We start from the raw sequence: 15,549 nt of genomic DNA on the forward strand, positions 1-15,549 counted from the left end.
TCTCAGAAAGAATTTATTGTTAGGACTTGTCCAGATTGCAATTGAGAAAAACATCTGATTTTTTTTCTTCTAATTTTAACAAATCTGTGGTCTGATTGCTCTTTAATTACATATCTAAAAGTTAGTAGTTTAAAACAGTAGATGAGCTTCAAGTTGACTCCTGATCTTATGTCCCCATTTCTTTAATCTTAGTAACCTTTTAGAGAGGATTTATTTGGGTGTGCATGTATGGGGGTCTGACCCAGGGTATGTAGGGTAGCCCTCACTGAAAGGTCTGGGCAGGCTGCAAAAAGGAGAACAGATACTCCCAAAACTGGTGGTTAACACTGAAGTTAGACTCACCAACCAGTCTCAAACTGTGCTCCTAATCCCCCACATTGGTTATCAAGAAGCTATAAAAGAAATCACACACCTTCCTTTATTGCATTCCAGTTCTCTAGCTCTCAATCAGCACATAGGTTCAGTACAGTGAGAAGTTGTTTAAAACATGCTCACTATACAAAATGTTCTTCTGACTCCAAAGGACCAGCCACATTATCAGGTCAGTATTAGTTTAGATCTTACCCAAAATATCATGCTGCCAGTCAATCCTTTAGTATCTAAAACTAAAGGTTTATTGTAAAGAAAAAAGAACAAGAAGAGAGTTGTTAAATGGTAAAACAATCAGATAAACACATAAGGCTTCAAACTCCATATATCAGGTTCTTAACAGTATTGGTGAGTTTGCTGGCTTGAAAATCCCTCTGGAACACATCCACAGCTTGGATGGGTCATTCAGTCCTTTGTTCAGAGCTTTGTTTGTAGAAAAGTTGCTCCAGAAGTAAGAAGCAGGATTGAAGACAAAATTGAGATAATGCATCTGTCTTTTATACCTTTTGCAATGTGGCCTGTATTGCCTTTGTCCCAAATACTCATTTAACAGAGATCCTTGGATGATGTATCTCTGGTATGTGCAGAAACATAGCAAATGATGCTGGTTTGATGTTTCTCAGGAAAAAAGAAAGGAAGAATTCAGTCCTATAAATTTGTACAAACTGCTGAGATTAACATTTTGACATGGAAACAAATGTTACAAATCATAAAACAACCTGTTTTTCAAGGTGTTGGTTGTACATATGGGCATGAGTGATGGGTGGGTGTCTTGTAGTAGAGCTGCAAGTGCTTACAATCTTTTCTGTGGAGAAAACATTGGTAGCTTTCTGCCTGCTTTCTTAAATTACTCCTTAGCTTCTCCAGACACACTTCTTACAAGCCATTGAAGTGTATGGTTTAAAAGACTGAAATGAGAGTTCACCGTTGAACATTAGCAATTGATAAGTTCAAATAGCCATAGAAATGTTGAGAGAGAATCTGTAACAGATGTTAATTTTAAAGTTCCAGTGAAAACACAGAACTGGACAAACATATTCACTTTGCTCTGGTAAAATTGTAAGCTAATGCGATTTGTTTTGCTTCTTTTATAATGAAAAATGTTTTACATACAAGATTTTATTTGATCATGTTTAAGTATTACTCTTGTATATTAGTATGGTATGAAGTTTTGATAGCTTGTACAGTATGTTATTTTAATAAATACCTTTCACATTACTAAGTATACTGTACACTAATAGAAGACTAGTTTGTACTACTTTTTTTGTTTTTTGTAACTTAATGTGCAAATATTTAAAATTCACACAGGTGCACTTCAGTTTATTTACGGAATAGATCATTTTTTTTATAAAGGCACTTTCTTAAAGCTCTTCTGCAATCTGTTCCCACAAGCAAATGGCACAATGACACACCAATATGCATATGTATACATTGAGATCAATGTGTATTTAAAAATGTTAGTATATGTTATTGCATGCATTTCAGAATCTTTGCTTCATTTTGTATTTCTAGCTGTAACAGTACCACAAGAATTTCTGCAGTCTGTAGTTTTTATGGTAAATTGTCCTTCCACTCAAATGTTTGATAACCTCATCAAACTGGATAACATTCTTTGTACTGGTTGAGGGGAGGGGAATATAGATTAATCTAAATAGATAGCGGAGCACAGCCTATCTGCAAAATCATTTGTAAAAGCTAAGTAATTAGTTGCATGTAGAGAGGTATGCATTAAATATACATATTTTTAAAACTTGCAGTGGGCTTCTGTTATGTTCAGGTCAGAGTTCATTAGCCTTACAGTGTCTCTATATAGTGCTTTCTTTTTGTAGGACCTGATTCTGTACAATTGAAGTCCATAGGAATTTTGACATTGACTCTAATGGGAGCAGGAGCAGGACCTTTACTGAGTTGTTAATCTTTTTTCATTTAAAATTTTTAATGAAATGTATGACTGATACGGTAAAACTTTGTTGCTTTAATTATATATATTGACCCATTATAAAAAAGGATTGTCTTTTGTAAATAAGGGATATGAAAGTGAAATTGATGTATTATCTTGTTGAAATTCTTTAGGACATCTGTACAGTTGTATCACATTTTACTTTTCAAGTTTGCTTGACAGGGTCAGTGCCGCTTGCCCATTTAATAAAGCTGGACAGCATCCTAGTCAGCATCTCATCGGTCTTCGGAAAGCTGTTTACCGATCTGTCAGAGCCAACTTTCGAGCTTCAAGACTAGCTACTCTGTACATGCTGAAAAAATATCCTTTTTGGAAAAACCCACAAATGCAAATACTTATGAATGAATTACCTACCCATATAGATGGGACACTTAATTGTCCTGATGAATAGAGCTGGCACCAGTAGAAACTTGTGGCATCTAATTAAATATATGCAAGAAGGAAGGGCTGCAAAATGTCTTTTTTTGAGTTATGCTTGAGACAGCACATTCTTAAAATATTTCATGTTTTTGTCACTGTGCAATCTAAGATAAGAGTCCTCTACTATGTCTTGCACACACATGCCTTTTGTGTGAATATTGATATGTGTGATTCAGTCCTTTCCCTTTCATTATTGCTCTTACCCATTTTTATTTCTCTGCTTCCAAAATAATTTCGTCTCAGCCACCTGCCCTCTCACTTTGTGTCTCCATTGCATATCTAGTCTCCAGATTAAAAGCTAAGCGATTTCCTGTTTCATGAAAGCTGAATGGTACTGTTGCAACATAGATTAGTCAAGAGGCACACTGAACAGTGAGGATTTTCTACTTCCAAAATGAAATGCGGTACTTCTCACAACCGATTCAAACTGTGTTTGCAAAGCATGAACCCATATTCCGCTGAAAAAATGACAGTAGGGTTACTTGATAGCTGTGCTGTATCTGTGCCATAGTTGGGAAAATATCAGAAATGCCAATGTATTGCTTTCAAATATATGTGATTATATTTCTACCTCCCCAGAAAAATCACAAACTTGGAAACTAATGTGCATGGTAACATAGTGAAAACCTGTCATTACCAATTATTGTTATATTTTCCTGGAATGTGTGTTTTGGTTAATATTGATAGCACTCCTGGATATGTGTGTGTGTTTGTGTAACAGGTGTAGTTATACTCCAGTTCAGAGGAAATAAGTGTTTATTCGTGGATCATTTATCTAGGGATGTGAATCCTGCTTTTGTGCTCAAGATATCACTGATTCATATCCTGAGATAGCCCTGGAGAGTAGATTTATTTTCTGTATATGGGAAGGGAAATGTAACCAGTCGTATCCGGAGTGACTGAAACAATTTTATAAAAGTAACTTCAAACTCTGGATTGGATATAACTGAGAGTAACTTTAGGGGTTGGGGAAGGGAACTGAAAATGGGAACAATACATGTGGTTTTATCAGAGATCCTTTTGTACCAGAGTGTAAAAAAAGGTATGCTCAGTATTGGATACAAACTGGTGTATAGATTGATAGGGTGGGAGAGAGGGTTACCTTCTACAGAACTATTTTGGTTTGGATTAGACTGGATCCACTTCAGCTGAAGGGTTGCCACCCTCTTAGCTTCAAAACTGGCAAGGGTGGTTAAGTTAGCTTTATATTAGGAAATGAGGAAGAAGGAGATCTTTTGTTTAACTCAGAAAATTTGGCATTTACTTTTGCCTTATTTTATATGGTTTCAAGATGGAGTTTGTCCCATAACAAAAAATGAATAGATGGCTCAGCCATGGAAATCATTAGCGAAAAGCTGGAAGAAATGAGTGGGCTTTGAGGAAGGATTTGAGGGCAACATGTAGGGATGCTTGACACACAGGAAAAGGGATATTCTGGGCCGAGGGAGCAGCGTGGGAAAAGCACAAAGTTGAAGTGCAGAGAGCACAGACAGCATGTAGGGTATAGGAGTTGAGATAGAGGCACAGTCAGATCTGTGCAATATATGAAAAGTGAGAATAAGAGGATTGCATTTGGGGGGGGGGGTTAACACCCACCAGAATAATTTAGAGCAGCCTGAGGGTTGGCCCAAGTTACTCTGTCTTATAATGGACCCTACTGACTATTGTGTCATCTGTGAATTGATTGAATGTAGTGCATTCTAACCACAGCCTCCCCCACCCTTTTCACTCCTCCAACACTGGGGACTACATAGAGCTGTCTTCATCAGCCAAGAATTTCGTCACATTATGGGATTTTCAGCTGCTCACTTAGGACAGCTTTAAGGGACCTTTTGTGCCACTAGAGTGGCCCACGGCAGGGAAGGGAAAGATTTAGAGGAGCTTGACTGTGTATAATTAGGGAATGATGTGATGAAATTAAAGAAAGGAATTTCAGCTGAATATCAGGAAAAGTTGAAATCCAGATTTTTCACTGCTATAAAGAACAGAAGTGGGGTTTAAAAAAAAAAAATTCTGCAGAAAATCAGACCATGCATTAGACTGCGGTGCCTATAGGCTGTCCGAGTATGATTTAATCCATATTTAAAGGTGTTTATTGTGAGCATCTGAAAGACAAGAATGTAGTAGTACTATTGATGCAATATTTACGCCACCTATAGCAATCTAATGTACTTTTTCTTAGAAAAACATGCTTAACATTTGGCATAAAGTTTCAAAAGACCATTGAAATGAAATTTAGTTTTTCTGTTTTTTTCAAATGACCTCAGAAGAAACTGCTATATCTCTACTTGGATAAACATTTTTTATTGCACTTGATGTACTACTTCTGCATTTTTTTGCCAGATCAAGAGTATATCTCTGTGTCAAAGCAGGGGAAAAGCTGAATCCAGTTTGTTCAGTACAGCATTCTGAAATTTTAATATGTGAGAAATGCCTTTTGGTTTTAAAAGAAAGTGAAATGCAGCACTCCAGTTAATGTAGCGAAGCTAAAAGTTTAATTCCATTTTATTTGGTGACTGGTCCTCCTACTGGGTTCTCTACCTCTGAGTTCTCTTCATCTTATTTGAAGGACACATTATCTTGATAACAATGTGAACATAATAAATAAAACTTAACTGTCTGATAGAGTTAATGATGAGGGATTGCTCAGAGGTTTGAGCATTGGCCTGCTAAACCCAGGGTTGTGAGTTCAATCCTTGAGGGGGCCATTTGGGGATTGGTCCTGCTTTGAGCAGAGGGTTGGACTAGATGACCTCCTGAGGTCCCTTCCAACCCTAATAACCTATGATTCTGTGATAGTATGTTGAAATGCTGTCAGCTAACTGGCTTCAGTACTGAAGGATTGACTCATTTTGATAGAGTGATAAAATTTAAAAGTGGGACCAGATCCTCACATGGTGTAAATATTCACAGTTTCATTCATTTTAATTACATGTCCACTTAATTTGCTGAGGTTTTGGCCTGTAAAAGATATAAAATCTGAATTGATGTAACACTGTGACAATTTTGAACACTTGTGTCAGGAAATACAAAATTTAGATTTCTTTCAGTAACCTTGGCTTACTCACATTGCTCAGTGAGATGGTGTATTTTTGACTACTAATGTTGTGTTGACACCTATATATCTTGATCTATTTGATTCATATCTATCATCAGAAATATGTGCATAATTTGCATTCATTTCAGTAAGAGTGGTCATATCTGAATGCAAATTTATGTTATGGTATTAGATGCAGTGTGGCTGCTTTAAATTGTAGGCACTCCATTTTTATATAAATAAAAAGTAGGGAGCAGTTCTCAAATATTATAGATGAGGCATGGCTGAAAGGAGTATATCAGAGGAGCTCAGCTAACAACCTGACTGATGATAGATTTTTTTTTTTTAAATTATGGCTATTTGAAAAGTGTGAATGAATCCTGTGGCAATAGATGAGTAGACAAAGAGCAGCGATTTGCATAAAGGTGAATGATTAAATAAACTACATAGGTATGGGATATATTTATCGCATGGCTGTCACCTTCTCAGACATTTCTAGTATGTATTATTAAATGTACACTCTCCCCCACTAAACTGTCTATGCAAATTAGGGTCTCTTGGCAACTCAAAAAAAAGCAACTTATGGAGACCAGAAATGGATCTGGCTGTGACAAACAAACATCATGTTGTAGACACTTGTCTTATTTGTATCCTAATGTTGTTGTATTCTTTGTGGTAGGATTAAATATTTCCCTTTGGATATTCCTATGACACCCACATGTTGTTGTTGTTACTGAGTGTTAAAAAACTTAATACATAGCTTTGCTCATAGCAGCACAGATTGCATACACCTGCTACTGTGTCATTATTCAGTCAAATTAGACTGGAGATTTATCAACATATACCTAAGGCTAACATGTCAAAGCTTACAACTCCCTTCATTAACACTATATTTATTAGTGCAAGTAAATTAATATCTAGGTAATTAAAATTTGCTGTGGTATAAAATATAACCATGTTGAGCAGTGTAAAAATTTCATTTAAAATGTAAGAAGAATATCGCTTTCAGTTTATTTGAAGCTTTGATATTGGATTCGATAGACCAGTAACTTTTTCTGAGATGGAAAATCTTCCACGCACATTCTGTGCTTGTTATGTTAAATGTCAGTCTTGCATTGTGAGAACAATATATAACTGCATCCTGTCATGTCTTTCTTTTTCAAAGTTGAGTCATTCATTACAAAGGGTACACTACTTCCACAGGCGTACTTCCTCAATAATAGAAGCAAGTACCTGCATGTGGAGAAGGTTTCTTTTTACTCAGACAAAGGGACTTCTCCATCACCGGACAGCTATAAAGGTTGCAGTCTGCACCATTGAAGTCAGAGGGATTTTCCACTTATTTCAGTGAGTGGAAGATTAAGATTGGATGGGTGACATTTTATGACCTTTGTTACGCGGGAGGTCAAACGACACAATTGTAATGGTCCTTCTCGCCTTAAAATTCTGTGGACCCTATCTTCAGCTGATGTAAATGAGTGTAGTGCCGCTGAATTCAATGGAGCTGTACCAGTTTACACCCTCTGAGGAGCTGGCCATATGAATCTCTGAAACTCTCATTTTACTATAAATGGGAGAAATCCTCCTCGTGACAAAATGCAAACAATTCAGTAGCAAAAGAGAAGGTGGTGTCGTCTAGCTGCTAAGTGCAAGACATCTGGCTTTTTATTTCTAACTTTGTCATAAACTTGCTGTGTGACTGTGGGGCAAGTCTCTTAACGTCTTTTTACTTCAGTTTTACCTGTAAAGGTGTGATAACATTTACCTATCTGATGTGAGTGTTGGGAAGCTTAATTCCTGAAAGTCTGTAAGGTTGTTTAACGTTCTGGGATGCTAAGTGCTACAGAAGTGCAGGTTTTGTTAGTTATTATTTGTTACCATATTAGTGATTGTCTACTGTTGGCAAATACACTTCTGTACAAGTCTATCAGTGGGGTAGATGTCTAGGTTACATACAGACTGACATTAGGGTGACAGTCCTGATATTTGAGGCTTTTTCTTATATAGTAGCCAATCATCCCCGTCCCAATTTTTCACACTTGCTATCTGGTCACCCTAACTGATGTTGCCAGCTGCCCCATGTGTGCAATGTGATGAGTTAACTGCTGTTAGTGAGAGATTCTGATATTTGGGGCCTTTTAGACCCAATCTGGCCCTAAGATGCTGCTGCATACTCCGCTTTAATTTGATTTTAGCCCCTAGTACTTTTGCATCCTATGCGGATCGTTTCTCAGCTTGAAAGCTCAGCCGGTTGTGACATTAAGGAAGTAACATTTTAACGGAATAGGCTCTTACCACAACATATGTAAACACAAGGGGTACTTAGGGATCTGGGGCAAAAATCAGTACTTGGTCCTGCTAGTGAAGGCAGGGGGCTGGACTCGATGACCTTTTGAGGTCCCTTCCAGTTCTAGGAGATAGGTATATCTCCAATTATTATATTATAAAAATGGGTTTGTTTCAAGGAAAAATATGTTCAAGTAGTATATTCATTATTGGTAATTCTTGAAATTTTTATTAAAAAATTCATCATATTTGGGTTGGTTTTTTTTTCAAATCCCTAGTTACTGGTGGTTTGTGATTAGGTGAGAATCTCCGCTTTCATTTAATAAAAACCATAACTGTCTATTCCTCATGGTTGTGGTGAAAAAGCTTGAAAACGTTACCCAGTTGTATCCTTAACATTCAAAAACCAGAAGACCAATAAAAAAAAACCTACCAAATTTTATTATTTTCTTAAAATATCATGACTTTCAAGCAAATCTCAGTATTAGGGGGAGAGGGACAGCTGGCTCATGATTTTTGAATGCTTGAGGATTGGTAGTATTGTAAATTTGTGTATAGTTTAGGGATAATACATTATGGATTTCCAAGTTAAGTGAAAGGTCATTTTTATTTAGCAACTTTTGTTTAAAAATCTTATGTCTCCTTAAAAAATGGGCACAGAAGTGGAAGTTGAACATTGTTTAAATAAAACTTCTTCTCTAGTGTATTTTCTTTGCTCCCACACACACACATGTGTACAAGAGGTTTTAAGGGATTGATGTGCATTCAGTCAGCATACACTGAAGGATAAGTCATGTTAATCAGCCAAGTATGATTACAGATCCCCTCAAGAGTTCAGTTATCTTGTGGTATCCATACCATGGGATTGCTTCTTGAGTCTTTCTAGGATTGCTTCCAGTCTTTTTATGTTGAAACATAATTTAAAGTAAAATACCTTGATCTCTGGAGAGTTCTAATTATTTCTAGGATTTTTCAACTGTAAAGTATATGACTAAAGTTCATTTCATTTTAGAATAATTTAAAGTCACCATTACAGTGCTTCATCTTGATCTTATCAAATTAGCATTAACATTCCTGCAATCTAGTGTATCTGTTGTTTAATATCTCACTGGGATTCTAAACAACCTTTTAAAAATAAATTCAAAATTGTTTGTATTAGAAGACACTGATGTTTTTGTAATTATATCCTGTTTTCTTGCCTTAGTTAGATAAAGATAATTGTAAATTTCAACTCTGAAACAGGGCCAGCTCTAGCCATTTCGCCGCCCCAAGCACTGCGGCATGCCGGGGGGGCGCTCTGCCACTCGCCTGTCCCGCGGCTCCAGTGGATCTCCCGCAGACGTGGCTGCGGAGGGTCCGCTGGTCCCGCGGCTCCGGTGGACCTCCCACAGGCGTGCCTGCGGATGCTCCACCAAAGCCGCGGGACCAGCGGACCCTCCGCAGGGACGCCTGTGGGAGATCCACCGGAGCCGCCTGCCGCCCTCCCAGCAACCAGCAGAGTGCCCCCCGCAGCATGCCACCCCAAGCACGTGCTTGGCATGCTGGGGCCTGGAGCCAGCCCAGCTCTGAAAGGCACTGTAGAAGAGTGGTATATAAATCCAGAACTAATGTTCAACTCTATGTACAACCCTACCATTATATATACTGTCTCCTGCAATGTTTTCTTTAGCATGAGTCAGAAATCCTCCCTTGCTCCCAGTTTGCAGTTATTAATCCTATGCAGAGTACAAAACTGCATATGAACTAAAAATGAAATATATTGAGATCACATTACTAAACCTGCATTATAAGATTTTCATGCTGCTAGAGAACATTTGTTGCAGAGAGAGATTAAAAGGCTCTTCAGTGAAACTTTCAAACGTTCAATCTTAAAGATTGGGGCCTGATTTTTTTTGCATCTCAGGAAAGGATAGGCATGGTAATCCCAGTACTCCACATCCTCCTGGGTTAATTTAAAACATTGGATCCTGCTAACACCTACATGTTTACATGAGTCAGTAACTGATTGCAACATATTACATTCCTGGGTAACTGGCATTACAGGCTTTTCTTTGCCCTATTACTGGGATATCTGAAGAGCAGTAATTAGGCTTTTGTCTAATTTAGGTTACTGAAGCTTCATTACAGGCGCTGCTTTTTCTGCTCAAGTGGTAAAATTATTTTCTAGAGCAGATTTTTGTTTTGTTTTGTTTTGTTTTAGTCCTATGAGAATTGAACAGGTGGAAAATCATTTGAGTCTGGGTGTGAAAGGGTGGAACTTCTAACTAACTATCCCAGAAAACAGTTTAGCTGGCTGGGCAGGACACCAGTGCCTCTACTGGGCCTTATATGATCCCAGAGGAAGGGAGCATTGCGTTTGCAAACCCAAATCAAAATAGAAATGAAAGAAACATGGTTTGAATTAAATCTTTTTTCCCCCTTAGGACTTTATAAGAGAAACATTTTCAGAGTTCTGCAGGGTAAAATTTTCTGTAGATGTATGATAGCAATTCAATATTTCCAGATGAAAGTTTTCTATTTTGTGACCAGATAGCCTAAATGCTCAAAAATCATGAGTCATCCCCCACCACCAAAAAAAAAAAAAAAAATTGGCTTAAAATCATGAGGACTTGGGTTTTTTTTGTTTATTTGTTTTTGTATTTGGGGTTTTTTATTTTATTTTATTTTATTTTTAAGAACATGGTATCTTTTTGTTTGCTGCTTGGGTTGGGGGTGTTAGGTTACATCCACTTTGCATTTTTCAAGCATTTCTCCACATCCAAAAGCTAGAAAACATTTTGTTGTTGTTCTTGTGTTTTGTTGGGAACTAAGATTCTCGTGCAATCTCAATTCCAGCAGCTCAGACTTTAAGTAAAATACCAGATATCGCAAAAGTTGGTAACACTTGATACCCACCACAAAGTAAAAATACTACAAAGCATGTAACTTATACAACATATTCTGAATAGATCAGGCGTTCATTAAGGCTGGACTGCAGCAGTGCAAGATACCTGGGTATGAAGCCTTCATTGCTTAGGCAACTCCAACTAATACAGAACACTGCAGTATGTCTGCTCAGCAACACAGGCTACCACAAACACATTATAACTGTCTTAGTCTCTCAACGCTAGTTTCCCATAGAATATCAAGTCAAGTCAAGTTCTGAGTCCTTACCCTCAAAGTACTCCGTGGCCTGGGTCCAGAATACCTAAAATATCACCTAAATTTCCAGGATGAAGACCATGATTGACAACTCTGGTCCTAAGGCGCAATGCAATTCTCTACCATAATGGTGAAGCTTATCAGTTCAGGAGACAGACCTTTCTTGGAGGCTTGCTTGAGACTGTGGAACAAACTCCCACAGGAACTAAGGACCATCACAAACCTCACCACTTTCTGCTCCAAGAGCAAGGAGCGCTTCTTCAACCTGGCTTCTCTAACTTAAACTGGAGCAGTATATACATTTAAAACAAAACTAAACCCTACCAAAATAAGACTACGTTGCCTGCACAGTTCTCCCACTGGGGAGAGGATGAGAGAGAATGAACCACATGTGACAGATGGAAGTCATGTCTTGTAATGCACTACTGGAAGTTGCTCAGATATGTGTGCGCTTAGTGCAGAATAAGAACCTATTTAGAATAGTGCAGAATAGAATAGAATTTGAATAGTCAAGATGCCAATATTTGTGTACAGATTTAACGTGAATATACTGTTTTGTTCCATTTGTAGAAAGTACATTACCCTTAGCAGCAAAGGTGTTACAATCACTTACTTTTAAAGACAAGATTCTGTAGACTAATATAACTCGAAACAATATGACTGCTGTGAGGTACTTCAACATCTACATTTTGATTTTTGGTGACATTAAAGCCTTGCAGTTGAAAAAAGTACTACAGGGCGCTACTTCAGTATTGTGGCTGTAACCTGACATAATTTGGAACTGAAATTTTACACTTGATATCATGTTACTTGCATCATTGCTTGTCAATTTATATCCTAGCAAAACCTCAGACCAGTTTTCCAGCAGTTCCAAAACTTTTTATGGTAGTGTAGCCATTGACTTATCACAAAAACGTTACTTCAGATTTGTATAGTATCACTGACCCTACGGAGGATTTGCCATCCTTTAATGCTATGGTTCATTACTTTTACTTCACAATTCTTGTATTTATTGACATTAAACTTTATTAAGCGTCTATATTTGTAAGAATATTTTCCTATGAAGGTATGTTGTTTTTGCTCTGCAATACAATACATTGAAAAGTACTGCATCCATTATGTAGTCTATAGAATTTGGGCAATCTTAGCAGTTTCCTATAAATTGGCACAGATGGTTTATAAAGCCCATTACTCTCTTCAGCATGCAGAGCTAAGTATTTTATGTTTTCAAAAATCAAGTGAAAATAACTTGTTAGCTAGAAGGAAAATATAAAATGTGACTGCAAAGCTATAGCATCATTCAACAGAGACTTCTTCCTTTATGGTCAACTTCACTATTCATGGTACATTAAAACACCTGTATTTTTGGTGACATAAACCTAGTAGCATGATTCTCTGATATACTTTGTACCTCTCATCTTCCCAAACAAAACAAAAAACAGGCACACATGCTCTTTTTGGAGAAAACTGAGTAATTGCTGTTAAGAAGGGGAACCTGCGGATATGAGTAGTACAGTAGAAGCTCACTAAGGGTATGTCTACACTGCAATTAAAAACCCTGGGCTGGCCAAGCCAACTGATTAGAGCTTGCAGGGCTCAGACTAGGGGACCATTTAATTGTAGTGCAGACATCTGGACTTGGGCTGCAGCCTGAGCTCTGGGTCCCTGCGCTCTGACAGGGTACTAGAGCCTGAATCAGGGCTGGCTCCAGGCACCAGCGAAGGAAGCAAGTGCCTGGGGTGGCCCATAGAAAGGGGTGGCAGTCCGTCCGTTGTTGGGGCGGCACGTCTGGATGTGCAGAGGCAATTCAGCGGCGGGTCCTTCAGTCCCTCACTTCCTCTTTGGCGGCAGCTCAATCACGCCGCTTCCGTCTTCAGCAGCAATTCGGTGGCAGGTCCTTCACTAATCAGGTTTTTCTTTTTTTTTTCTTGGGGGAACGGCAAAAAAGCTCAGGCCAGGGCCAGGGCCAGGGCCAGCTCCAGCTCCAATGTCTACACCGTAATCAAACAGCCCCTTAGCCTGAGTCAGCTGGCATGGGCCAGCCATAGATTTTTAATTCAATGTAGACATAACCCTTTGGATCTCATCCAAAGCCAATTGAAGTCAATAGAAAGATTCCCATTAATTTCGGTGTGCTTATGATCAGACCTTAAGGCCCCAAACCTGCAAGCATTTTTCTGTGTGCTTAACTTTATGCCTGTGAGAAGTCTCATTTGAGCAGTTACTTCAATGAAAGGTGAAGCATGTACTTAAGTATTTGTATGATCATGCTGATAACTGTGAAGCCCATTGCTAATCACCTAATTTTGCAAATGATTAAGTAGGTGAATATAATGAAACAAAGATTCTGTCTCATAAAATACATTTTCACTTATTTTGACTTATCGTTTGACAATATATTGTAGCTACTACAGAAGTAGCTACTCTGGTATACTATGTTCATAAAATGTATTAAAGAAATTAAGTTTTAGTGACATGAGATCTTACTACACCCCATGTTATAGCTGAAAAGTTTGTGAGACTGATCAATTATTGCATCAGCAATGTGAACATTTGGGATTTTCTACTATTCATGTAAGAAATTTCAAAGAACTACTTTTTTAAAACCTGCAGATATGTGATTTTCTGTAATATTGCTCATCCTGCACAAAAAATAATTCATAGGGAAATCACCTATCCTGGTTATCCTGACATATAAAACACACAAACCATGAAACGTGCATTACCCAAAATTTTCTTGTCTCTGGCAGTATTGCTCTTAACTTGTTGAATGTGTACTTTTTAATTTTAAGGCTGTCATTAGAATTTATTGTGAACTAGCTCTCTGATGGTTTTGCAAAGATTTCCTCAATTAAAAGGACTGCAAGGATTATTTATTAGCTGTTTATTATCTTTATTGTTGCAGTACCCTTTGTCTACAACGTATTGTACACATTTGAGCCTTTAAAACCTACGGTTATACGATGATCATTTAAAACTGGACGTGGACTGAGTGTGCTCACCAGTAACTTGCCAGAAAGTAAGATCCTTAGTAATTGTAGATTAGTTGCTTTGCCCCTCTCCCCCCACACCCTCTCCGTTTAGTACAAAGGCTTCTTTGTTAACTGCTTTAACTCTGACTAAACCTACCCTCTGAATGCGGAGAGTGACAATGTGACCAACTACATCTGCGTAGTTCCTTTTAAGGAACTGGGTCTGGGTCTGAGTGAAGAGCAGGTGTCCGAAGAAGAGGCACACAACCTCACAGATGGCTTCAGCCTGCCTGCCCTCAAGGTAATCCATCCTAGAATGGAGAATGCATGTTTACGTATACAGACTTATGCAAATCCATTTTGGTTGGGACAGTGCCCTGCTGTTTGTTGTTTCAGATATCTGATTTTTCTCATCCTACTTGTATCAGTCTGTAGTAACAGAGTACATTTAAAGAGCCCTGAGTGAAATTCATGAATGCTCCAGAAGTTCATCTTCCATATTTTTACAACTATTGGCTTTTCAGAGGATTTCATTTAACATTTAATTAAAGAAATTGATGTGCAGTGCAGAGTAGGTTGTTGGGTTGTCTAAATCATTCTTTTATTTAGCAAAAAAAATTACCATTCACTAATCAGTCTCTTCCCAAATGTTGTATTTAATGCTATGATTTAATAACTGCTGATGAAAAAGTCCATAAAGTAATTTCTCAATTTGTACGTGTCTTTTGGCTAATCCCTTGCTACTCATCTTGACTTGAACCAAAAGAGAGACATTCCAAAGATGTACATTGCTGGTAGTTGAAAATGGAAAAAGCCACATTTATTTATGCAGTAGGGTTCATAAGCTGAACACCTAGCATTGTGAATCAGTGTGCTACTTTGATCTCTGAAAAATGTTTAAACAGAGTGGCAGACATCTAATGATCTTAAACTAGGAATTTGGGCAAGATGACTGGGAGATCCTCATTTAATCTCCATGCCTAATCTAATATTGAGTGGGAGGAAAATCAAGTAAAAGAGGATACAGCAATGGAGAGAAGAAAAATAGAGGGTAGGAGAATGGACAAGAGGAAAGATAGTGTTAGTAGCAATGACAGTAACAGCCAGGTAGGTGATACGGGTAGGAAAATGACTGTACCTAATCGGGTGAGGAATCTGAATGAAGCCAAGCAGAAACAAATAAGATGTCTGTATGCCAATGCAAGGAGCCTAGATAACAAAATGAAGGAACTAGAACTGGTGCAGAAAGTGAAACCAGATATTATAGCAATAACGCAAACATAGTGGAATAGGAATTATGACTGGAATGCAGGTATTGATGGGTATGTGCTGATCAGTAAAGACAGAAATTAAGGTTAAAGTGG

The 15,549-nt window shown here is 37.9% G+C and overlaps 1 protein-coding gene across 5 annotated transcripts in view; it reads left to right on the top strand.

Annotated features, from left to right (window-relative positions):
* VEZT (vezatin, adherens junctions transmembrane protein) overlaps positions 1-15,549 on the top strand; it is a 102,428-nt gene that overhangs the window by 53,934 nt on the left and 32,945 nt on the right. For 4 of the 5 annotated variants that reach the window (XM_050934935.1, XM_050934898.1, XM_050934917.1 and 1 more), the window contains exons 6-7: positions 2,480-2,629; positions 14,339-14,486. In XM_050934935.1, the coding sequence (XP_050790892.1) occupies positions 2,480-2,629; positions 14,339-14,486 (298 nt within the window). The remainder of the gene's footprint in view (positions 1-2,479; positions 2,630-14,338; positions 14,487-15,549) is intronic. The other variant, XM_050934907.1, reaches the window with a different exon arrangement.

Source organism: Gopherus flavomarginatus, chromosome 1 (assembly GCF_025201925.1).
Source record: "Gopherus flavomarginatus isolate rGopFla2 chromosome 1, rGopFla2.mat.asm, whole genome shotgun sequence".
NCBI lineage: Eukaryota > Metazoa > Chordata > Testudines > Testudinidae > Gopherus > Gopherus flavomarginatus.